The 26,951-nt window shown below is 41.3% G+C and overlaps 1 protein-coding gene across 7 annotated transcripts in view; it reads left to right on the top strand.

Annotated features, from left to right (window-relative positions):
• LOC126642037 (sodium channel protein type 5 subunit alpha-like) overlaps nucleotides 1-26,951 on the top strand; it is a 214,699-nt gene that overhangs the window by 174,953 nt on the left and 12,795 nt on the right. For all 7 annotated transcript variants that reach the window (XM_050319342.1, XM_050319334.1, XM_050319325.1 and 4 more), the window contains 3 exons: nucleotides 2,690-2,863; nucleotides 16,632-16,754; nucleotides 23,110-23,391. In XM_050319342.1, the coding sequence (XP_050175299.1) occupies nucleotides 2,690-2,863; nucleotides 16,632-16,754; nucleotides 23,110-23,391 (579 nt within the window). The remainder of the gene's footprint in view (nucleotides 1-2,689; nucleotides 2,864-16,631; nucleotides 16,755-23,109; nucleotides 23,392-26,951) is intronic.

The raw sequence follows: 26,951 nt of genomic DNA, 5'->3' as shown, positions 1-26,951 counted from the left end.
GAATAATTAGGGGCAGAAAGGCATGATGCAGGAGGACTGTAAGGTAGCAGATTTACTAAAAAGAACTTGAGAGAGAGCAGGCAACAAACAGGACAGAGTAAACTACATCACAGCACCACACAGAAGCCGAACACCCCACTGGGCTGTATAAATTATCGTGTTCTTCCACTCCAGTTGGCATCAAGGGGGCCTCAGCTGGAGCACTGTCTTCAGCTCTGGGCACTGCACGTTGGGAAAGACATGGGCTAATTGAAGAAACTCCAGAGGAGAACTGCACAAATTATCAGTGGCCTAAAAAAAAAGAGGGAAACGCAGAAGTGCTGGGTTTGTGTAGTTTAAAGAAACTCTCTGCAGGGAGACAAGAAGGTGGAAATACATAAATGTTGATGCAAAAAGGAAAGTAATGGACTGTTCTCCAGGTCCACCAGGGATGGGCTGAAATTTCACCCAGGGAATTTTATTTTTTTATGAAAAGTAAAAGAGGCTGAAAAACTTGGGTAAATAGTAGGCTGCTGAAAGTTGTCACAGCTTTGCTGAAATCAATGGAGTCTGACAGTTTTTGCACCAGCTTGAGAATCAGAATGTTAATTTTTGAACACATTTTGAAGGGGGAATGTCTCTTGCTATAATATGCTTTAGACAAATACACTTCCTTGCATATGTAATTAAAAATGCCTTAGATACTGAAGACTGCAATATAAATCTCATTTAATTTTCATTGCACGCACTCATTTAGTTTTTGCAAATTTCAATTCAGCCAATGCAGTTCTGTATATGGGCAAATTATCCTGCATTTTCCCACATATCAGTGCTGTGCTTCAGTATTTGGACTGGAGATACTGGAGGCAACACAGTTTTTTGCCTCTGTTATTCTGGGGCGAGCTCTTCCAAAATCTGAGCTCATCTGGCTACATCCCTGGGTCATATTAAGTTCTTGAGGGAGAAGAGCTATATATACCCTTAAGCCAGTTTATATTTTTGTGTAGTAGTTAAACCATCAGGATATATCTATAACTTATTGCAAAAGATCCAAAAACCTTTCTTAAACATTTAAACCATAAGCACACAAACTGGAAGCCTATTTTTTAACAGTAATCGTGGATAACTGCAGGTATCCTGCTTAACACTTTTAACACACAAAGCAAAGCAGAAGAAATAACCCTTCTTGGCAAAGGTTTCATCCATTGTCACCATGAAAAAATGCAAAGCACCAGAGTTTTGTCATTTGGGTAATATCCACAGCTTGTCCAGAAGCACAGAAGTGTTCAGGTAGCATATTTTTCATCCCTTAATAAGCTGCTTCCTGACTCACATTGTGCTCTTAGTAGACAAAACACAATGTACTTTTGGACAAGTTAATAAAAATAGTAAAAAAAAATAGAGAGCAAGGGAGAGACAGAAGGAAATCACTTTAAATAGTTTGTTGTTATTTTTGCAGTAATTGCAAAGTACAGCAAGTCATCTGACAAAGTGAGTGAGCCCCTACGAGAAGTGATAAACTCCAATCTGTGCATTGTTTTCTGTGGCTTTCTCCAACAGCTCTTTCACACCCTTGAAATATCATTTTTGAAGGCAAGATAGGAGACAGAGTTGCAGTGAAAACGTCACCCCAAAGTGTGGGGACAAATGGACAAGCTTTGGCACAGGCTGCCAAAGCTCTCTTGTCAGTTTAATTACTGTTCCCTGGCAGGCAAACGAGCAGTGTGACTGCTTGAGTGACAAGTACCACACTTCTTGTATCTCCAGGCACTGGGTGTTTGCTAACTTTCTGAAGTTCATCAGAAAGTAGGTACAGATCTGGAAATATGTAAATGCAGATAATTCGGATGATTAGCACAGACCCTCTCAAATAATGTTGTTTCTTGCTGACAAGTGCTCTGAGTCACACGATGGGATGAGAGTAATATGTCAAAGCTTGGGTTGTCCAGGTTACAGGGGCTTGGGAGCAGCTTGTGTAACAGCAGTGACAAGAGGAGCTGGGGAACCAGCCCATAGCTTGACTTAGGAACCCCCAAAAAGGTCATATATAGGCAACCCTGACACTGTGATTCTACATTTTATTTGACTTGTGTTATAAAGTGAAGGCTAAATTATGAGACAGCTTTATTTGCTTTCTTTTAGGAGGCATATTGTTTTATATTTTAAATATTTTAAAGGGGTCATGAAGTTGCTGGTATTTGACAAAGAAAGTCCTTTCATGATACCCTACATAAGATTAATTAGAGAGACAGATGAGATGGAGAGATAGATACCTTGACCTTTAAAACATTATTGTTCTTTTAAGTGAATAATAATGAGCCTTTCTTGAGGCAGATAGCTGTAGCTACCTGAAATGTGATGACTGAACAGAAGCCAGGGAACTCCAGTACTCCATAACACAGGCAGGTTAATAACCCAATTTGTCATCATTAGCAATAAGATCTATTTGGCTAAATGTAGGGTCATATTCTGTCTCCTAAATATAGACATCCTATGCCCTGGGACATCTTAGGTGCCCAGATAGCAGATCTCTCTTAGGTCAGGGTCAGCCCTGTTCGTGCCTGAGCCCTCCTTCTGATTGTAACATTAAAATATGTCAGAAATCACAGACAGTACATGATATGTTATCAAATACAGACTTGCAGAGCAACACCTATGCTTTTCCAACGTGGTGTAGGAGAAGTTGTTAATCAATCCTTTGTACTTCCAGGCCTTTGAAGATATTTACCTTGAGGACCGAAAAAACATAAAAACCATGCTGGAATATGCTGACAAAGTATTCACTTACATCTTTGTCTTGGAGATGCTCCTGAAATGGGTGGCTTATGGCTTCAAGAAGTATTTCACCAATGCCTGGTGCTGGCTGGACTTCCTTATTGTGGATGTAAGTATCATTTTGGAACTACGATGCTTCTTGTAATTGGATTTTGTAATGGGTAAGAACACGCTGCTAAGTTTGGCAGCTTTGTGTTTGCAAATTGACAGCTGCCACTCCAACTCTGAGTATCAACCCTGGGCAAAGCTCAAAGGAGGTCTTGATGTGTAACTGTGCATCCCCAGGAATCAGTGTGCCAAAGCAGAGAGGAACGCTTTGTGTCGTGACGTAGAGGTGTCACCCTGCTAATTTGAGTCACGTTGCCTTCTCTTCCCTAGGAACTCGCTCTTTCTTTCAGTGTTTAACATCTCTTTCCACACTCCCAGCTAGCACAAGGTCTGGTTACCTCTGTCTGCTCCACACATGACCTCAACACACAAGTCTTTCAGCAGATTAGGGAAGCTGTCCTTGGCGTGGCTTCCCGGCGAGGCTGCCAGCAGCACGTAACAGTATGTTCAGTACTGCCTCCCAAGTATTTACCAGTGAAGGAGTCCAGCAGAAGGTGTGAATAGTCCTCTTGGCAAAGTGACTTCATTATTACAAAACATTACAAAATACTCCAAATCCTTGAAATGCCACAACGCTTATTTCTCCTAATTTACGAATAGTCATTAAAAAGCAAGTGATTGCTGAACAAAGGGGAGGTCATGCCCCACGAGTTTTGCCACTACCAGATTTGTCTCCTCCAAAGTTTCACATTGAATTGATGTGGGATCTGCCATATTTGGGAAAAGTCAGCAACACCACATGCTCCAGATGAAGCCTAACATTTCATCACAGGGTATCAACAAGGAGGCAATTATCTCCCTGAGGCCATTTCTTATTAGCTTGAGGTATTAGTGTGGGAGGCTGGCAGAGGTTTGCCATGATTATGTGACTTATTAAACATCAGATAAATTATTTTCCCCATTTTACATCTGAACCTTGACTCGGGGGAAGAACTACACTTTCTTTGGCCCTGGCCCAGGAGAGCACTTCGGTGGGACAATTTACTTGTTTGAAGTTATGGACACGTCTAAGTGCACTGCTGGATCAGAGCCTTTGGAAGCTTCTCCAGAGCTTTAATAAATTGATTTATGACAAGGAAATTCTTTACATAAATTGTAGTCATAAATTCCTCTTTGCATACATGCTTGGAAGCCTCTTAAAGGCAAGGCGCTCGTTTTTCTCAGATTAGCTTCAGCAGAAGAGGAAGGCCTGGTTTAATTATCTAACCACAAAATTGCAAACCACCAGTTCCTAAGTTATAGCCCAGCCCTGAAAACTGTTCTTACTGTGGTTTAGGACAAATGACATAGCTTAGCTTTTCTGGTTTCTCCAATTGTAAAAATGGGACTCACCTAAAGTATCACATGGGCTTCCAGGAATTTTATATTGGGGTTATTGTCTCAATGAGCTTCTGAAGACTAGAAGGGCTGGATGAGGGCTGAGTATTGTCACAAACATAAGTAGGGGTCTTCCTGATGGGAGCAACAGTTCGCATAGTGAATTCACTGGGGTAGTTTGGAGCTCTGCTGCATCATTAAGTGTGAATTGAAGTGAGTTCCACAATTGTTAGAAATGCATACTTTATAGCATGACATCTCATTAATGCCAAAGAGAACCAAACACCAAAAACTAAGATAAATTCTGACCTTCATGTGAAAAACCCCCTTGCAACAGGCACCACACAAAAAACGCGAAATCTTTATGTAAGACCAAAAATTACCCACGTGTTTGCCTTTTAATGACGGATTTTGTGAGTACAATGACAGTCACAGGGGCAGCCACAGGTGGGCTGGGGAAAGGGCCTTCACCTTTCCCTGTCATACACCCTAGCACGCCTTCTTACTGACCCTGAGTGTTTTTTTTTCTTAACCCATGTTTAAACGTTCCACCCACATTTAAATATTCTCTTTTCAAGCTCCCAGTCTAACCAAAAAGTTGCTCCACCCTTGAGCTGTTTTGGTTATTGATTGACTCTAGGCCATCACTTGCTCTTTAGTGTTCCCAATGAATAAAGCTTTTCCCCAAGCCTCATTCTTTCCTTGAAAACGTTTTCCCAATGCAGATTATGAGGACCTGGTACTATATTTTTAGCAGGTTTAACAGATGCTTTTCTCCTACCCTATTGCTAACCCACCCTGCCACTCTGAATTGGCACAGTAACATCCTATCATTTTTCCAGCACACTTTTTATTTCAATTTACATTTTCTTTTTGGTCCTTTGAGAACCAAATCATTGCAACTGAGCTGCAGAAGGGAGTGAATGGATGAATTAGCTGCTCCAAAAGAAGCAGATGAACTACTTGTCTGATTTTCTCAAATTTATTTGTTTAAAATTATTCACTTAAAAATTCCTGATCTGCAAATTATTCATTAGGGGTTTGGTATCAGTATTCAGAATTCAAGCTGCAATGGTTGATTTTTGATTGGACATGTGAAACCATCTCTCATCTGTGTTTTCTAATTGTACAAATGCAACTCAGAATCTATTTTCTGTTTTGAATAATTCATAAAACCAGCTCAAAATTTGCAAGTATTCACTATTTCTAAATGGGATTTGAACCCAGAGGGGGTATAAGCATATCACTGCTGAATTATATTGGTCTTTTCTACATCCTGCCTTTTGAGAGACCTTTGACACTGATTTGGGCCAGTGGAACAGCAAAGACTCCATCTGACAGTTGTGGATTAATAAAGAAAATGCTGTCTTGCAATGCCTAAACATCAAAACACACAGTAATCCACAAACTGAGAGCTTTTTTTGCTGGATATAGAATCCCTAAAGGATGATCTCTGATAATGGGCTTCTCAGCAACTCTAAGTGTGCTAGTGTAGGAAAAACCAAAAGGAAGTACTTTCAAAAACATTGCAGTACAATAAAGTCCTATCAACAACACTGCTACAGATTTCTTTTGGAGGAAAGGAAAAAGTGTTAATCAAACCACAGAATACAGGCTCATTTCAACTTAGGGCACCTGGGAAAGGTGGTGGGCACTCAATTAACAGCTCTTTTCAAATGAGGGAAAAGCAGAGACTGTAGTATGTCTGTGTAGGCAGATATAAGTGTAGACAGGCATCAGTATCACCATCAGGAATGGCATTTATGCACAGCCCTCTTTGCTAGGATGCACAGGCAAATATTTTCACAAAGTATAGATATTTTCCAAGCATCCATGCGAGCAAAACCTCTTGGTACAAAGCAGATTAAATGAGGAGTCTGACCTTGGCCAGAGATGGATGTGGGTGGCATTCAAAGTGAATGTTTATGAAAACTGCTCTTGACCAGTCCTGTCCTGCAACAGGCAGAGCAAGCTGGGGTTTAAAACAAGGGGCAGATACACTCCACCAGTTGTGCACGCTGGTGTCATGTTTGATGTTCCTTTCAATTGTTTCCTCTGATCTATAAATATTATCTTCAGCTTATCTAGTTTGAGCTTCAGCCAGTTAATTCTGAGCTATGTCCCAGTCTCTGCTGACAGCGGATGGATTATTCCATTGCATGGTCAGTTCAGGAAAGGCATCAGTCTGGAGCTTAGCATCATTCAAAGACTGGAGGTGTTGCAGTCAACAGCTTCTTCACTCCCTGCTAATGAATTGAAGGCAGAGGTGAGAGACTGGAACCCTACAGAAGCTGTCATGAGAAAACTCATTGGAAAGGGATGTGAAGTCCCAACTCATTAGTAAGAATACCCAGAAAAAAGAAGTCACAGCCAAGTTTCATTGCCTGTGGCATTCACAGAAAAATCCTCTTAAACCAGCACTAATGTCATCACTCAAAAAAAAAAGTCCATTATCACAAATCCATCATCTCCATTGCAGCTTTTGGGTTCAGTTTAATCGACCAAAAGTTAGTTCCAATCCAGGCTTAAAAAAAAAAACCAACCCTGATTGTCACATACTGATTTCAGAGATGAGGGAAGATGAGGGTTTCTCCACCAATTGTTTCTAAGATTATCCCATCTTTCAAGACTTGATACTTGCAGAAAGCTATTTTCTTAAGCAATTGGTTTTTTAGGGATTCTGGCAGCCTTCTTCCCCTCCAGTTATCTCCAGCAATGGGCAGTCCTTGCACTATGGCCTGCAGCAGCAGGGGGAGATCATCTCTAATTCTCACTTTTTGCCCTGATGCCCCACCAGTTTCTCTCCAGCTGAGTCACCAGGGATAAAGTTTGCACATTCTATCCCTTTTCCCAGAGAGCTGCCTCTGATGCTGTGAACTCAGGGGCTCACAACAGCTTTGGGTAGTATATCTGTCTGCAAAATAGTTCAAGCAAGGCTCAGCAGTGGATTTGAAGGCCAGACATCTCAAATCAGTTATGCAGTAAGTCCACTAGGCAGGATTTTGTAGGAGCTTTATGGAAGTAAAATAATATGTATTTTTCACTCTCCACAACAACTTTTGTGAATGGTTCTAACACAGCATATTTCTGGTATTTGCCTGGAGCTGCTGAGTTTTACCTAGGTATCTGTATTCCCCAGTCAGCAGCTTTCCAAATGTCCTGTTTGCTGCCAGATTTTCTGTTTGCTTGTTTGAGAACTGCTCATGGATGTGCAGTTGTGAAATGCACTCTCATTTTCCCTGAACACTTAAACAAAAATAAAGGCATTACATTTTCCAGGAGAGTTTCCTGGAAAGCACTTTCTCTAAGATTTCTGCTTTGGATACTTGACTATCAGACAAGTTAAGAAGCAGCTAATAATCCTTGAGTCTGAGATGAACATTTTAAAACAGTCTTTTTATCCGTAGTTAAAAATTGAATTGAATTGAATTATGCCCTTGTGCTGGATTGTCTTCAAGTGACAATTAAAAACTTGCTGTGTGAAGTAAATATTGATGGCTTATGATTACTTTAATTGTTTTTTTCCATCTGTATTCCCTGTTGATTAACAAGGTGATTTCTGTTTGCTGTACCAGTAATTACACAATCCGCTGTAATGAGTTGTTCCCAAACAGCACTGAAATCCAATTTGTATTCTTGGGAAATTACCCTAAAAGCATTTGAATTCCATCTAGTTTTTCTTCAGAAAAGCACACAGGAGCAGAATGACAAAGATACAGCCAAGGCAAATTAAAAATAATATGGCTTGTCACTTGGAGGAGCATCCTAAGAGTGAATGTATTAGTGTGCTCTGTGAGTTGTCAAAAATCCGTGGGTACAACAGGGTATTATTACTCCAGAGTTCATTTTTTGACTAGCTCTTTTCCAGGTCCTCAAAGCAAATGTGCATGTGGGATTTTTGAAGATGCCTTAGTGCACATTCTTCTGAACCTCTCCGTTGGCATAAACCTCCCAGATAACTAATGAGATTCCCTCTCCAGAAGCCAGGGAGCCTGGTTTTGAAGAGGAAAAAAAAATAGAAAAAAGGGAAGAAAAAAACCTAGTTTACAACATATTGGGTAATTCAGGATAAGTGAACAAAAAAAAAAAAAATTCCACATGAAGTTGAGATAAGTGGTTTTAATGTGTGTTAGCAGGTCAGGCGAGGCTGCAAATCTCCCTTCTGCCACCCTACTCTTTATCTCAGCATAACACGTGAAAAAACATCCAAATGTCTGGTCTTATCTTGGTTTGCACCTCATGTTCGTTACCACATAGATGCTAAAAGGGGAGCAACCAGGCTTTGCCAAGTGGAAGCACAAGCTCAGTTTCAGACAAGGCACAGCAGGACAAAGCACACTGCAGCTGGAGGAAACGGGATGGCAAAGGCAGGTGTGGAGAGAAGCCCACAGTAAGCCTAGTTCACTGCCTGCCTACACCTTTGCAAAGTGGTTAGGACATGAGTAATTACTGCAATTACTGAAGAATTTCAGTTACTGAGGGAGAATTTCAGCTTTCGAAAGTGGTATGAAAAAACCATCTCAACTCAGATTGTGCTGAGCTGGGTTTACCAAACGTTTTTGTTTCTTGAAGCTATTGAAAGATGGAGCATGTTTCAATGTCCTTTTTTAGAAGGCTATGCTTGAAAAGAAAATAATGAATAAAATCCTGGAGTTCTTGCATGCAGCTTGCTTGGCCCTTTCCATCACTGTGAGTGTAGCAACCAAATTCCATATACAGTGATTTTCTCCCTTGCATGGAAAATCAGAGCTGGGAGGGACACATAGACACACACTCTGCAGGGACAGAGGATTGTCCCACAGTTCTTCTCCCTGATGACCAGCACCTTTGAAACCCCAACTTGCAGACCAAAAAATGTCTTCCCATCACACTTGTGGCTCCATCCAGAATGGCCAGGAGCAGCTCAAGAGACTGGTGTCAGGAGGAGGAAAACAGGAAGAAGGGAAGGGAGAGAAGCAGCCTGCAGAAGGACAGGGATTCTTTATTAATGGGAGGGAGATCAAAGGAATTGGAATGAAACGTCAAAGCTGTGCCCTAGTGGTGTAGAGACCTTGTGGTGGCCTCCTGCCCTGCTAAGGCTGGCTCTGGGGTGTTTTGTGTTAAGGCAAATGAAGACTGCTGCTTGTGGTATGTACTTCTACTTGTACCATTAGCCTTCCTAGCAAAAGTCAGAGATGCTATAATTCTTGAGAGTCCCTCTCTATTCTGGCATATTCAATACAATATCAGGATCAATCGGGTTCAAGAGTACAACTAAACAGAGATGATTTTCAAGCTTAGACTGTCATATTTCCCACATCAACTTGGTATTTTTCAAATTGATTTGGAACATCTGATTAAACAGATACTTTAGGGAAACAAGCAAATCCAGAACAGCACCTTGTGGAAACAAACCAAACAGATTTTTTGTCCTTTTTTTTTTTTTTCCATTATGTTATTTATAATTAGGGTTGATCCTAATCCTGCCCAGAAATAAACATGCCTTCAGCTCAGCACCTCAACTCCCACTGGCTGGGATGGAAATGCAGTGGAGTCGATGGGGCTGAGCCCCCAGGGGAATGTTCTCTCAGTGATCACTGTGCACACCCCTGGCATGATAATGCCATCTTCACATAATAAATAATAATCAAGTGTATTCCTGTCTGCTCCTGACTACAGCAGTCAGCATCAAGAAGGTACCCTGGGATGAATAATGAGGTGGCTTTGGAGATCTTTTTAAGGGGAGAATGTCTTTCCTCTTCAGCTGCCCTAACTAAATCCAGGCTGTCTCTGCACAGCATGTGGATAAGAAGCAGAACATAGCTGATGATGAAGAAACTATTTTGCTCTAAATCATGATAGTTATAAATATAAATATATATATAAATAAACCAGACTTTTCAAGGCATCTGCACCTGCACAGCCACCACTGCTACAACAAGGAGAAAGTCTTTGAGGCTTGTCCAAGGTTTGGATGATCAAGGAGCATCATGTGATCCCCAAAATTCACAGCAATCCCTCTGCCCAGTGTTAATAAACGGGACCTTGGGGTGTGGCAAAGGTGCCTGTTTTCAGTAAGAAAGGTGAATGGAGACAAGCTGAAAACTCATTTGGAAAGGGAGAGGTGGGAAAGCTGCAGATCAGTAAGTCGGTTTGCTGCCTCACTGGATGTAAGATCACAGCAGCAGGTGAAATTAGCTGAGGTTTAATCCATGATTCGCAGCCATCTGCCTTGGGAATTGACTGGAGCTCTTAGAAAAGCCTGAGCAGGTGTAAAGGAGGTGGCAGATTAAGAGAACAGCAAGACGTAAAGAGGTTCTTCTGGAAACCACCAGGAAGCAATTAGGATGCAGGGATGATTTATTTAAAAGCATTTAACCCAACAAAAGTGACACATGCTGTTTGCAACAAGGCTGCCCTCTGACAAGGAAACATTGCCTGAAACGCATGGACATGAGGAGAACAAAGCTGAGATCATGGAATATTAACAGAGTTTCACAGCTTTTGCCTAAGTAGTAGATGGGGGGGAAAAAGAAACATGGAAAAAAAAAAAAAGAAATGTCCTAGAGAAAAAAAAAAATTGATTATGTAAATGACTTTTTAAACCTGAGTTATGAGAAGTAGCTCTGTGCTTTACAGGAGATATTTTATATATATATATAATTATTCTAGGCATTTATGGAGCCCATCATGTTATAATACATGAGAGCTCCCCATGAGCAGTAATGAACTGCTGTGGTGAGGGAAGTTGTTTGATAGCTCTTTTCCAGGCACTCTTTCATCTCCATGTCATGGACCAACCCCAGAGCAGCCCTAAGGAGTTTGTATTCTTTACCTGAATGTGAGGGTTGTGGTTCAAGGAAACAGGTAGCAGAGATGGGAATTTAGGTCACCTTAGTGTCTCTTCAGTGTCCTAATTTTAAGACTTTCCTTTAACTTTATGCTCTCCTTTTATAACATGGAATTTTTGGATCATCAAGTACAATCACACAGTTCAGCACCTGTGAAGGGAAAAGGGATATTTTAAAAAAATAAGGTGACAATAAAAGTCTGCTCAGAAATGGTGGATGCCAAGGGGAATACCAGCCCCATTACAAGCTCCTTTCTTCCCACTTTATTTCAGAATGACAAAAGAAGTTCCATGTATTTCAGTTTATTTGCGAATTTCCCTTTCCATGAAAAATGTAGGTTTTCCAACTTGCATTTGGGGTACAGACTTAATTTTAGTCCCTTTCAGATCAAGGGGAGCAACTTGTAACCTCAGTCCTGGCTCTAAAAGACACTGCACTGTGAAGACTTCTTTGGGTAATCCTCTCCGTGGAAGCAATGGACAGGAGAAACCAGGCTGAACTGAAAAGAGACACCCAAAGTAAACCAAGTGCTCTTTCTCTGCTTTTTTTTTTTTTTTTTGTTATTATTATTTTTTTAAGCACAATTAGAGAGGGAGAGACAGGTTCCTGGAGCACATAAAAAGCTATTTGAAAGCACTGTGGGCCTGCATTAGCTGAAACTGCTTATTTAAATAAGTGGCCAAAGCTTTCAACTCAGCTGCTGTGCTTCCATTCAGATGTCCTTTTCTTTTTCTCTGATCCCTCCCCTCTAATTTGAACAAGCAGGTTAATTTGATGATATTCCTGGCTGCATAAAGCATATGCTGTTGCCCATACCAGGAAGGAAGGTCTCCTCTTCCCCCTGAGACAGATGCTCGCAGGGCGTCACTCACAGATGTATTCTGCAGCAGGCAGACAATTAGTAGATGTTCTCGTTGGTTTTGGTATTTATATGATCACCATAGGAGAATTTTTGCTCTTCCCCAAGCAGAACTCCTTGTTTGCTGGGCTCTGCTGCTAATTCATATCAGTGATGGCCAGGGGTTAATTCAAAAATGCAGTCTATGCTGCGTAGCATTTGCCTTGGAATGGTGTTGCTCAGGTCTGCTTCCAGCTGAATCTAGTGGATGCTCCTGGGTTAGCTGAAATTATGTGCTTTTAGGCTGGTGGGAAGGAACACAAAAAGAAAGGAGCAGACTTTATTCCACCTGAAACCCACCTTCTTGCTATAGGAACCTCCATCAGCCTCAGGTGAAACACTGCTCCCAGAGTCTGTGCCCTTGACTCCCTGTAACCTCCCATGGTTAGGGAGGCTGGGGATGTCACTAGTATGCTATTAAAATGTTGCATGTGGGGAGGAATCCACTACTGTTATAAATGAAATCAGTCCTTGGGAAAAAAAGCCTGTGATTCTCTGATTAAAGGCCTTTTCCCCTGGGCATGCTGCATTATCACACTTCCTACTTTGTAATTGTTTCTTTGCTGCCTTAAAATTCTCTTCTGATGGCTTTTCTGGGTTTACATCGGTATACAACAATGATTACTTAAGTCACCATCAGATAATGAGCACATATAAACTTATTTTAGAAATTTATCTCTGTGTGTTCACAGTGAATAATTTTAAAAGTCAGAAAATGCTGCATATCTGTAACTCGTGAATGACTGTGAGCACCAACATGAGCACACTGGGAATCTAACAATACATGAGTGCCACCTGGGTACACATACACAAGTCATATTTCTTATCTCAAGAATGACAGCATTTCCCTAAAATAGTGAAACTACCACAAGAAAGTGGCAATTAGTGAAAAAAAAAAAAAAGGTTCTGATTCCTGGACAAGATATTCAGACATCAATCCCAATAGCATTGTATTATATATATATATATAGTTATATCAGCAATAATTTGAACAGTTATCAGTGAGACTAACCTTTCTTAGGATTCATCTGCTTTCCACTGTGTTACAGTGCTGCCTGGTCTTCAGGGGCAGGTTTTTATGAAAAAACCACAAAACTATTTGCAAACAGGTACTGAAAGGATTAAAAATGTGTTTGTACCTTATTAGGAATCTGGAGGTTACATTGACCCTAGAGGTGTTTTCTGGGTACCAGCACATTTCTCAGACTGAGCAGAGCACAAAGCAGAACCTTGGAGCAGTTCTGGGCTGCACAGCCTTGAAACAGAGAAAAAAAAGTCACAGAAAGAGCTGACTTTACCTTTTGCTGTGTTTATGTGGGGCAGTCAGCACCAATTTTGAAAACTGCTTGATTTTTTTCCTAAAAATAGCCTTCCAGGTCACTTTTAATCAAGTCTAAATGGCCAACTCCTTGCGTTAGTAATTCTTCTCTAAATAAAATTTGACAGGGATACCTTCAAAACCAACACCCAAGCATTTAAACAAGTTGTCTCAAATTCCAGCCTTGTAACTCATTGCCAAATATCACACAGCTTCGTGACCTAATCCTCTGACGAGATATCTAATGCTCTGTAAATCTGTGTCAGGAGGACAGCAGCACCTGTGATGTGTTTCAGGGTGACACTTAACAGGACTCGAAATTAAATGGTAACCCACTCAGATCCAAAGTCTGGTTTTGCAGGATTTGAACCAAACACCTTCTGCCTTGAGAAGAAGGGAAGTTATGGGACATAAATCCAGGAGGAGGGACGAATCATGTACCAATCAGGGCAGTTTGAAGACCTTGAGGAAAATCCGACTTTCAGTCATTATGTGTGAAACTAGCAAAGAAGGGTGTTGGGTACTCTGTATTAGATTAATTTTCTTTTAAAAATATACATTCATTTTACAAATCAGTTTTACAGATGAGTGAACTTTCCTTGGTATGTGACTGTATGGATCTTGATTTCTATCTCTGAGCATACTGTCACTGAGCTGTTTTTGTTATACCTCCAGCCTTTCTGGATAGGCAACTTGAAGGCTTTGTGAGGTTAAGGCTGTTTTCTTTACTGAACTTTCCACCAGAGAAAGAAATACATGCCACTGTGTTATTCCTATCATATATCCATAATGCCAGTTACAGTTTTAAATTACTTGATTGAATGGTTTTAGTATATAATTATACCATGCATTTGTTTACTGCTGTCAGACAAATCCTCGGCCCTTCTTCATTATTTAGGCAACATTAGGTTAATGGGGAGGGAGAATGAAAGGAAAAGGCTTTGAACTCTATGTTAATGCAACTTCAGAGCACAGGATGAAATCAAAGCTGGTGAGAAAGGGGGAAGACAGAAGATGGGTGCTGCCTCAGTTTGGGAGCACTGGTGAGTTTAAGATGGTTTTTAGAGTCGAACCCAGGTTTTCATCTTTAACTGCGAGTATTGAGCGAGAAGGATTTAGGTGAAAGGAGCATGTCAAACCTACAGCACTGCTTACTCTAAAATAACTTTTTAAGCATGCTCATGCCGCAGGTTTAGGAACTGCTTTCTTAGAGATGGAAGCAAAGGCTTTGCTGGTGATTTTTACCTCCCTGGTGTCTAAGGGGCCTAAGACATCAGCCCTTGAACCCAGTCTGCCTGTTTACTGTGATGTCCTTATAGGACGCTCACCAGTAAAATGCAGAAGTGTTTATTAAGACCTTCCTTCTGCCCCAGCCACTGGGTCTGTACACAGGAGGTGAGTTTGTGTCACACCTTGTTAGAGGGTGACATGTCACAGCATGACAGCCAGCCTCTGTGCCACTTCTGCAGACATGGGCTGACTTATCCTGGCAGAAACCCAGCCCTCTGCATCAAGCCCAGGCTGGGTGTCTGTGAGACCTCCTGCCCTTAGGCTTGCTGTCACCCACATGCCACAATAAACCCATCAATAGGTAAATAATTTAACAAATTCAGCAAGTTTTACAAAGGTGCTTAGCTGTGCAGAAAGCGCTGGTAGGTAAATGAACGTGTATTCTGGAGAAAAGTTGCTCCACAGAGAAGACTGGTTTGTGACTGGAGCTGTCTGTCTTCAGGGGGGACCCTAGAGTTTCCTTTTACACTAAACACCTTGTTTTTACAGTGTAGAAGAGTTCCTGCTCTTAGGCTTAGCTGCTGTCATTAAAAAGGCAGTAGCTCACGCTCCTCACAGAAGAGCTTTGCACACTCACATTGGTGAGCGTGAGATAATCTGATACGAGAACTGGGGCTGTGAAAATGTTAAGTGAGAAAAAAAAATAAAGTAAAACAGGAGTAAGGTAGCTGTGATAAGCAATATACATAGGTCTCTCCTTCTAAGAAAATAGTATTTTATAGTATGTGGTAATTAATGCTGCTTGGGTTTTCTTGGTTTTGTTTGGTTTTTTTTTTAAAAACATGCAAATTGATGTGATACCTATGGTGCTGGAGAGCTGTTTGTTTTCACTCCTTGCTCAGTAAGAATTCAGGCTGTGAACACTGATTTGAGCACGCAAAACCCGATTGCTCCATGTGTTCATAATTTCCACTGCCATTCAGTTCATTCAGACCCCAGTCCTTTGCCTGGTAGCATCCACATTTCTGACCAGCTGGGCACTACAAAAGCTCTTAGAACATGAGGGGCATTGGAACCTCTCCATTTTTTTTTTCCATGCCTCCAGATTTGGAAACAGAAAGTTTATTTCAAAGAAATAGTCTTTGAAAGGTATGAACCCCAACGTTGATATTCAGTCTCCTTTAGAGACCTTTTAGAAACCAGAAAAAGTGGAAACAAAAGTGCAAAATCAAAGAGTCATGAACATTGTTCTTTGAAGATCTATGGCATAAAATCATGTCTGTCAGCGATCTAGAAGACTTGTTTCAAATCACTAAGTTGAAGATAGTGATTGAACATTAATACTAACATCCTTTATCTCAAGCTGGAAAGGTCTTAGAGGTACTTTCATCCAAAAAGCCTTAAATTATAACACTTACATGAATCCTATTTTGGGTAGTGGAAGATACACCTTGAGGAGTGCAAAGGAAACTGCGGCACAGGCAGCACAGAGTGGTGGGACTGTAAGGGTGATCTCCTTTCTCATCCACTTTGAGAAAGGTGATCCTTTTTTCTGTGTGGGTCCAACGTAATGGCTTCCATTTAGAATCATAGAATCAGCTGGGATGGAAAAGACCTCCAAGATCATCAAGTCCAACCCTTGACCCTCTGCCACCGTTGTTACTAGACCATGGCACTGAGTGCCACATCCAGTCTCATCTTAAACACCTCCAGGGACGGTGAATCCACCACCTCCCTGGGCAGCCCCTTCCACTGTCTGATCACTCTCTCTGTAAAAAATTTCTTCCTAATATCCAACATAAACCTCCCCTGGCAGAGCTTAAGCCTGTGCCCTCTTGTCCTGCTGCTGATTGCCTGGGAGAAGAGACCGACTCCCACCTGGCTACAACCTCCTGTCAGGGAGCTGTAGAGAGTGATGAGGTCTCCCCTGAGCCTCCTCTTCTCCAGGCTAAACAATCCCAGCTCCCTCAGCCTCTCCTCACAGGGCTTGTGCTGCAGTCCATTCACCAGCCTGGTTGCTCTTCTCTGGACCTGCTCCAGCACCTCAACATTTAAGACTTCTTTTTTCCACTGTTCCACTCACCACCTGGTTCATTTCAGGAAGGAAAGTTGGAAGAGAAGGAAAATGGCAGGAGTGCACTAACAGATTGGGTTTTTGCTTTGTGTTTCCATCCAGGTCTCTTTAATAAGCCTCGTCGCCAACACACTTGGATACTCTGAGATGGGTCCCATTAAATCCCTCAGGACTCTCCGAGCTCTGCGACCACTGAGAGCTTTGTCTCGCTTTGAAGGGATGAGGGTAAGGGCATACAAAGCATTTGGTCAGAGCCTATCATCAAGCATGTAACAGGGAAGCATTGCACGTGGTTTTGTCTTCATTTTGCCAGCCAAAGGAAATGGATGATAATGCTGTATCAAAACAACAAAATCAGAAATCCCTCCTTGGTCTTGATTGCAATTGTATCATTACATCTTTATCCTCAGGTGGATTTAATGATAAACTAATCATGCTGCCTAACTCGTCATACTCTGCTTTAAAAAACAGCTTTTTGGCTGAGGAAGCATCTGGCTAACAATTACCTCTCAATTATAAGGTGTATCCAGGGAATAACCAAGCTACAAGTTTGCTCCCTGCTTTTGATATGTATTAAAATGAGACTGACTGGAAAGTTCTTAAAGACTTTTTCACTAATAATTAAAGCAAAAATTAGAAATGCTAAAGATAGGGAAAGCAAATGAATGAATTTTTTTTTCTCTCTTTCTCTCTTCTTTGAACAGATTTCACTTTCAATGTGGAATGTCAGGATTAACATTAAAACCATACAGCTTGTGTTTGGTGCTCCATCTCTTTCCCTTCCACATTCCTTTGCCACTGTGGCTATATCCCTACAGCATACCTGTTTATTTATTAAGCCTACCTGCTACACGAATCAATTATTGTCTAGATAAGCACTTCATTTAATTTCTCACACCATGCATGACTTGCAGATGGTGACAGCTCTGTTCTGTATGAGTTGAGGTTACCACTAATCTTGCAGATTGCATAGCAATGTAAAGCAAATCTCTGGCAAAATCACACTTTAAACAAATTGCTTTGATGATCCCAAACCTCTCTACTAGGCCGAGGAACATGCTGCATATTTCACAATGAGATATATTCAGGGTAAAGCTCTTCTGTAAACAAAATTTTGGTCCTAATCATTGTGATGTGTATGTGTAGTTCATGCATTGATCTCCCAGCAATTACCTGTTGACATTGCAGTACCCTCACAGGAAGACAGACTGAAGTCTAGGGAGCCTAGCGACCAAGATGAGCCAGGAAACATGGTGATACAGCAATTCATGAAAACCCCATACCCATAATTCTCCTCTTCTGTGGATGACCAGAACTGGGGACATAAGGCTTTGTTCCAACTGTCTTGTGATTAGCTAAATCACATTATTTTTGTGGAGGAAGGTGAGACAAGTGTCGTTGCAGAGTGCTCTCCTCTGGATTAGTACTAAGACAAATAGATTCAAAAGGCTCTGTTCATCCAGGCACCCAAACCTGAATTGTTTTATTCACCACCATCTTTTCTGCAAAAGACAGGCAATATTTTAAAGATAATTAACCAAATAAAACAAAAGCAAACCTCAGATCCTCAGAAGACACAAAGTGATGTTGCACTGCTGACATTAACTGAAACTCTCACTCCTGTGTCGTCTGATGATCCCACTCCAAGTCTTTATTAAACATTCACAAATGGAGCAAAATTCAGTATTAGCAAAAGGGCTACCAGAGTTATTTGTGCTCAGGTTCTCTCAGATCAATTTAGATCTGGCTTACGAAGCTTTAGCTTCTACTGGTGGATTTACAAGTCCAAGCAAAACCCCTTTAACATATTCTAAGCTGACATAGGATTCTACACTCATGACTTTGCACTGGTTTAGCTAGATTGGATTCAAACCTGAAAAGCAGTGGGAAGACGAAACCAAAGCCTCGGAAAAGTGAGAGTAAAATAGAAAAGAAAAAGTACACTAAAAAGTTCTTATTTCCATCTGAGAATAGCAGATATCCTTGGAGGATATCTTACATGACAGATGCACCAACCCAGCAAGTTTCCTTCCCAATATGCTCATTTTTGCAGGCCCCCCTGGCCCCTGACTCTGCATCCCCTTTTCTTTCCTGTACCATTGCTGCAGCTGAAATATATTCAGTCATTCTGAGCTATCAGAGGCAGTGAATTAGCTTGTAAACTATGATAAAATATAATTGAGAATACGTGCTATTGGAAAAGGAAATCATTTTAGTTTTAGTTTGTCTAACCACACTTAACAAGACTAGGGACAGTTAGACCTTTCATTATTAGGAGTTCATATGCTCCAAAATGCACAGGGAAATTGCCAGCGCAGTGATGGATTAAATAATGATAATGTTGAGGAGCAAACACTGACAGTAAGAAAATAATAATAGTTTGCTCTATTATAATGTCTTTTTCTTAAGTAACTGAAAGATCTCTGTGTGGCTAGAACAGGATCTAGAAAGTTCTCATTTATACTGCAGTAAGAGACTTATTTTATTGGTGCTGTGCCTAAATCTTGGAAACAATTGGTCCTGAGGCAAAGTCACCTAGTAGCACTTGGGTGGCCAGGAGTATCTGTTGTCATCAGGCTTCAGTTCTTTCCCTGTCTTCAAACAGTCTGAGACCTGTGCAAGTTTTACACAAGTCTCAGCAGCTGCCATGCCATGAGAGGTCTGCAAAATAAGGATGAGCTGGTGCCATCCTGCCCCTCTGTGCCCAAAAAAAGACCCCAGAAGGACCAGGATCCCACCTGAAAGTTACTGTAGACACTGAGGCTTTCCATGCACGAGCCCAGAATAAAGTAGCTTAGGTCTGCCTGTCCCAAATCATGAAGTCTCCCATGTCCCCTTATTTGTTGCCCATTAGGAAATCATTTCAGAGGTGGCACTTCTCTGCAAGCTACTTCCCAGCAAGGGAGGTTATTGCAGTATTTTAAAAGGATGAGGGGGATGATGATGGACCATTTAATGTGAAAATGATACTAGGCAAAGTCATGGTGAGACTGCTACAAGATACATGCAGGAAAGAAACAGCATAATTAATGCTAGTTAGCTTGATTTCATGGGAATAGTTCTTGTAAAACTGATATGGTCCTTTGATTTGATTACAAATTATGCTGATGACGGTAACTGTGCTGTTACAGAATCCTTAGATTTCAGAGACGAATCTGATACCATGGGACACTGTGGTGAAAATACAAGCTTTGTACTAAGTCAAGCAATTTATTTTAAAATGGGTGATGTATCTCGAAAAAATGATTGTAAACAGTGACGACACTGTAAATTGGGTGATGAGTGTCCCAGAGTGAGGGGTCAGTCGGAATGAGAACTGTCCTTCATCTGGACTTTAACAGCATCTGGAAGAAAATATAAAAATCTTTGCTGACAACACTCAAAATGAGAGTAACTGATATTACAGATAAGGGAATTATACTGTCTGATCTGGATCACGGTGAAAAACAGATCCATTGTACAACATGCATTTTAATAAAACCACATACATCGTCTACCTCGGGAGGAGGAATGTAGGTCACTCTGGGGGATGTTTCTTGGAAAACAGCAGCTGAGAAGGACATAGGGATCAGGATGATTGTTCAACAGTAACACAAGCTTTCAGGCAGGTCCAGTAAAAGAGGTGACTGTTAGAATCCCCCAGTGTGCAGGGAAATAACCCAGCAAGCAGAGGGAGAGGGCAGTGCTTCACTACTGGAATTCCACAAAACTGCTGGAAAGGGGTTGTCAAAAATATGAAAGTCTCTGCAGGGAGCTCTATGAGCATGATTAGAAATCTGAAGGAACCATGGCAGTAAAAAAGTAACTATGATTTTTTAATTACCAAGAGCAATGTGCAGTGGTAACTTACCCGCAGTGAAGATGGGAATGATAGAAGACACCTACCAGCAGATGATTACTGTCTCCAATTCAACAAATTCTACCTAAACATACAACTCCTGCTTCTAGCACTGAGGACAAGGGACACCAGGAATAGATTATCTAATAATAAATTTTTTTCTCCATTATTTGGCATCATAACAGTGTAAATTAGATGTCTTCTTAAAAGCTGTGTCTGAGCTTCAGTAGGAGCTACAGTCTGGGCCTGAAATTACTGTGGGAAGTCTGATGGGCTCTGTTGTATCAAAGGGAGGATTAACACATCATTTAAGCCTATTTCTGAATTTAAAATCTGAATCAGCTTTGGCTGAGGAGGTGGCCTGTGAGATCAGGAGAACTGGGGACCAGGCAGTAGGCTGTACCTAAAGAAATCACCTGGAAGGTTGTGTTTTACCTGTAAAGGTATTGATGGAAACCAGGGTATGAAACCTTCTCTTATACATGGCTACATATGTTGCTATTCCCAGGTGCAGCAGAAATTCCTCCCTTTCCATGGCAAGGTTTGCAGAAAACTTTTAACATGAATTTATGGTAATAACTTGCCTTTATGTATCCAGGTCTTTTAAGTATTGTCACTTGACTCAGTGGAAAGCAGGGAGTGCTTCCAGCAGACCAAATGGCATCACACTGGTGTAAGAGCAGAAGCAGTGAGAGAAGAATGAAACCCCCCGTTAATAATTCATTACCAGAGGTGTTACAGGATTTGCTCCAGCCTCATGTCGTGTTTTGTTATCTACAAGCCATTGAACATAATTCAGCAGAAGGAAAAAAGCAGGATGTGGGCATGGCCATCACTTGTACTGCTAAAACCTGGGTGTCTGTGTGCTGTCACAGGGCTTGTGTGGGGAGTGGATTCAGCAGCACATGTAACAGTAGGGCAGTAATTTAGTGTTGGCATGGATTAAAATTGAACGAAAATATTGCTGTGCAGAGAAGCAAATGAAAGGTACTTTGACAAGAGCCAAGGCCCTTGATTTGGAAATTATTTGGCATTTTGGTTAACACAGTAAATTTTGTCTAAAAATGATGAATTTAGAAATTGATTGACATCCAAAACTGAAAGATAAAATTAGCAAACAAACAAACAAACAAAAAAATCAGAAAAAGTCATCAGGAATGGGCCTATACAGAAAAACAAAACAAAACAATTGGTCAACAGCTTTTCCTGTGTGAAAATTAGCTTCATTCATAAATACACAAAATATAAATCTGAGTTTTGGAAGATCTACATAATTTTGTATTGTATACTGTAGATGAAGCTGCTGCCACACATGCATGAAACCCATTTTACTCCTCTGGGTATTTTTCTTCTGCAGGAATGCAAAAATGATGGAGAAGTGAACGTTACATTATTAGCTTGTCAAAAATTGGACACTAACACAAGAGAAAAGAAGAGCTGACATTTTCTGTAATCAGATTCACAACTGAATAAAATTTAATTTTTATGGATCAATATCCCCTTGTCTCAGTTTCAGAAATGTAGATGGAGAGGAGGAAGGGCTGAGTGGCTGCCCTACCAGATTTTAATCTCCAAAACGTGAGACGGAGACAAATTGGTGTTGCGGGGGCTGGTGTCAGCAGCAGTGCTGTGAGGCAGCATTGCCTGGGCCGTGACATGGCAGCATCTCCAGAGGCTCTGAACATGGAGAAACCTTGTGGCATAGAAGAGGATGGTGATAGTGTTTGTGACAGTGTTCTTCCCTCAGAAAATGTCTTGCGTGGTGTGACTCTCAGGGTTGTCCTCTGCAGGGCCAGGAGTTAACTCGATGATCCTTGTGGGACCATTCCAGCTCAGGGTATTCTGTGATTCTCTGATTCTTTAGTGTAAGGTTTGACATGCATAGATGTCTTAATGCTCAAAACAATAAATGATGTGACTCTTGCCTTGTTGATGGAGTGGCATTATAGTGCTGCATTCAAACCTGGCAGCTGTAGAGGGTCTATAGATGGTCTGACCTTCATTTCTTTTGCTTGGCTTCAGAATTGTGTCCATTCCCAGTGCCATCATTCCCACACCTTAAAAGCTCCTTTTGCTTTTCACTTTTATGTATGATTTTACGCAGGGGTTTTACAGCCCTGCCTGGATTAGCGTGTAGGAACATTACAACATGACACAGGAAAAAAAAAAAAGATTTTTTTTTTTTGTTAAATTAGAATGATTTCACTGTTCTAATCATGCATACTGATCAGATAGGGGAAGCTGGCTTACCGTATGTCTCAATCAGTTATTATTTAATTAAGCAAAATTTATCACAGCTAGAGTTCACAACTCACTGGCTACAGAGGCCTGATGTGAGTAGAAGATTTCAGAAGTATTTTTTCTCTATTTTGAGTCACTGTGGTACACCCCAGCCATTTCCCAATTACTTGTTTGATTATGACAGAAGTGTATTATCCAGAAGGATCTGAGAGGTCAAGATGACTTCATAGGTTGCTCCTGAATTCAGAGGTCCCTCTTGAACAAACATCATCCCATGGGTGGGATGCCAAAAGATTAGTTCTTCTGTTACAAAGGCTAAAAAATAGTCATGTGTGAAACATTTGATGGTGGTCTGACACCTTAGGTAGTGTCAGTACTTACCTACCTGTCACCATGTGAGGGGTCAGACTTGTTAATTAAGGGCGCACAACCTGTTTGTTAACAAAGTGTCTATAGAAGTGCTGACATTAATTCTGTTTTCCCTTTCCTGTTTCCCCCAAGGTGGTGGTCAATGCCCTCGTGGGAGCCATCCCTTCCATCATGAATGTTCTGCTCGTCTGCCTCATCTTCTGGCTCATCTTCAGCATCATGGGAGTGAACCTCTTTGCTGGGAAGTTTGGGAAGTGCATTAATAAGACAGAAGGAGATATGCCTTTAGACTCCAAAATTATTAACAACATGAGTGACTGCATACTCTATAATGTGTCAGGCACATTCTACTGGACAAAAGTTAAAGTTAACTTCGATAATGTTGGTGCTGGGTACCTGGCACTGCTGCAAGTGGTAAGTGTGACCACCAGAAACTAATAGGCAAATGTTGCTTGTTCTCATTGAAAGAATAAGTTTAAAGGCTCAGCTTAACCTCTGTGGGGTTTTCACCCTTACCCATCAGGAGAATGCCTTTCCTGACATGTGAATAAGTCAAATGGTTTTAATTTGAGTTTCAGCTGCATCACCAATATAGTGCTCTGGGAGGTGATTGGACTACTGAAGTGAATTAAAGACCATTCTGGCAATATTGTAATACAGAGCAAAGTTCAGTTCCACAAAAAAAAGGTCCTGGTCCAGGAAGGACTGTTCATGCAGATGGAGTGCAGTGGCCTTCCTGAACAGCCTGGGATTTCACTATGTCCTGCTGGGAAAAAATGAAGTTGTGCCTTCAGTTTCTCAGCTGAAGTTATTGCATAAAGCCACAGTCTTATTCTAATTTACAGTCCTCTGCTCATATTCCGTGTTTGAGAAGGACACTGGTGCCTCTCATTCTGGTTCCTCACCTCGTTTCCACCTGCTAAATATAATGAGTCAGATTGAACCTCACTATGGAACGTGGTGGTGGTGGTCAGAATTCTGACACTCCACCCGGCTTGGCCCCTCTGGAAAGGTGGCAAGAGCATGTCAGAGAAGAGACTGTTGAGGTTCAAAGATGGTGGCAATATTTGATCTGTAAAGGCAGAAGTAGACCATTTCTACAGCCTTTTTCAGCACCAAATGTAAAACATGGATAACAGTGGGTTGTATGCACTGAGATTCACTGAGTTGTAACATAGCACAGCCTAATGGATAGAGCCATCTTCTTGTCCAGGCTCTGCTGCTGGACTGCTGAGTGATTTTAGACAAATTGCTTTCTGTTTTGATTCCATGGGGCCCTCATGTAAAGTAGTGGTTATGATGTTTATTTCTATTGTTCCTAATTTTCTCTCAAGACAAGTGATGACAAGGGCTGGATATGCACTGGGAGTGTTTGCTGTGTTGCATTTTTTGTGTGCAGAGTTAAACAAGCTCCTTGCTACATCCCTGGATAGGAAAGTTACTTTCTTGAAACAACTGTGATGGCATTCTTCGATTCTGGGGATAAAAAATTGCTTGCTGGGAGCTCAATTCAGTTGTCACATGCAGAATCCGTGCCTTTCCAATGCAGCAGGGTGTTACCCTGGGTCCCCTCCTGCCCTTCCAAATGGGCATGAGCCACACACAGGTCCCCATTGGATCTGCCAGCTCTCCTCCTTCCCATGAAGCAAGTTTTCTTTTCCCAGATCTGTTTTTCTCTGACAGAGATGCATGGAACAGCTCCATGAAGCAGTTTCCCTTTCTTGTAGAAATTCTTGTCCTTACATGTGTTGTTCCTGGTACACAAACACTTGAGTTTGAGAACTTCTGACCACTATCCATCGAGCCTTTGCTTTCATACCTTCTGGAAAGCAGAAACATTAGAATGGGCACAACCACTTTTGGTTCTTTCCATGACATAAAGATAAACTTGCTGAGAGCAAGAGCTTTTATCTTTTGCATGTAATTATGATATTCAGCTCAGCCATGCAGGGTAGATTAATTCACTTTGAACGTCTTTAATTAGATTTTCTGTTCTATATAGTGTTTTCTTTGTCTTTTATTTAAACATCCAATCTAGATGAGCAAGAATTTCCAAGGTTTAAAATATTTTCCTTACCTGAAGCTTCCCAATTCCTCTATGACAGCATAACAGATGCATATGCTTTTTTTGTGATAAAGCTCCATCAGAGTAGTAGTTACTCCTTCACCATTTCTTTTGTAAGACTCAAGCTCCAGCTTTCTTAAAATCTTTAACTTTTCATAAATTGACATTGCCTAAGGAGTATCCTGAAGCAATCTTTTCTAGTCACTTCTGTTGGGATCAGTGGTGGCACAGGAAACATAACTGGATATAAGGTGGATCTCAGCGCTCATTTGAAGGGACAGTCTAGTACTGCTCTTTTCCAGCTGAAAACAAACTTGATGACCCTGCAGGTTTCTTCCAAACCTGTGATCCTTCATTGGGTAGGACAGAAGTGGATTTTCCAGAAGTCCAAAAGGAATGTCATACAAGTAGGGGCTGGTAGGTTGGACAAACTGATCACAGCAGGAATCAAGGGGGTCCTAAGCCTCACTCAGCTTTTATGGCAGGTGCCAGCTCCCTCTTCCAGGACGAAGGGCAGGAGCCAGATGCAACTAGGGGATGGATTTTAACTTTAAACCTGCACCTGGAGCTCTGATGTCTGCTGCTAACGAGAGTCTTAGGCAATAAAGTGTAAAGGTGACACCCACAGAGAAGGGGCCCAAAGATCTGGATCTCCTTTGCCAGGCTCCCACCAAGGAACGTCGGTAACCAGTGCTCCTTGCCAAATATCCTTCATGTGGGGTCACATTTCATGAGCAAACCACCACCGTGGGAAAGGCAGGGATCAGCTAACAGCTCAGCTCTCCTAAAGAGACAGACACATCTGTGCATCTCTTTGCACACTGGGACAGAGCGCAGCAGTGAGGAGATGAGAGTTTTGGTTACAGGATCCAAAATACAAGCTTTTAAGTGGGACTTGTCTTTTGACTGTTGACGTTTTCAGCTGCTGCAGCAGCACACTCTTAAGTGACTCTGAGCTTCCTTTGGGTGCCTGAATGTGGCTGAAAATCCAACTGGAAACAAGTAAAACAAATCTGTCTGCCTAATGTTCTGTCTTCTCTTCCACAGCATACTCAAAAAAAAAGAGAAGTTGCTACTATGGAAACTTTGAGAGATATTGCTATCCAGAGACTTAGTTTCTGACAATGTAGTTGAGAAGTGTATGAAATTTCCACCAAATGTCTTGTGCTCTTTTCTTACCTTGTTTGGGGTCCATCCTGTTGTTCTGAAGATGCCACTTCGAATTAATGAGTCTGAGAAAACTTCCGTGTGAAGTCAAGATCCAAGCTTCTCCAACTAACAACCAAGCTCTCACGACAGGTTGCTAAAATAAGAGGTAGCCTCCACTCGCTCTGCAAGCAAGGGAAATGCCTCACTCATGGGGAAGAAAAGATCTTTATTATCACAACTTTTTAACTTGAGAGAAGGATGATACACTTTTCTGGTGATTTAACACTCTTAAAACACTAATCTATCTATCAGGAAAATATTATTGCTGCAATCCAGTGCTTCAGTAATAGCTTTTGTGTGTTCCCAGATTTGCTTAGAGGATCACAGCACCTATGTTTTATAAATCTGTATTTGAGCTGAGGAAAGAAATGTCTTAAATTTCAAGCAGGAGTTTTGTATTTCCCTTGCAGAATCTTTCCCTTCTACTCTGCGATCACCTCAACATATTTTTTTGCAATGGATTTTGAAATTTCAGCCATCTATTGAAGAACACCAAGGAAACAAGTGGACTTTCACGTAGCATTTGGCTTTCTTGGAAAAGTTCTCCTTAGGTAGGATGGACTTACATCGAAAATGTCCTTTGTCACTTTGGGACTCCAGATAAAGTGGAGAGATAAGAGAAGCACTCACAGAGCAGCACAGCAAGCAGGAGCTGTAGAGTTAAAGCAATCCCTCCTGCCAGGTTGGAAGTCATGACTGT

Source organism: Myiozetetes cayanensis, unplaced genomic scaffold (assembly GCF_022539395.1).
Source record: "Myiozetetes cayanensis isolate MyiCay16 unplaced genomic scaffold, myiCay2020 scf1, whole genome shotgun sequence".
Lineage (NCBI taxonomy): Eukaryota > Metazoa > Chordata > Aves > Passeriformes > Tyrannidae > Myiozetetes > Myiozetetes cayanensis.
This window is presented reverse-complemented; position numbering and strand designations above follow the sequence as displayed.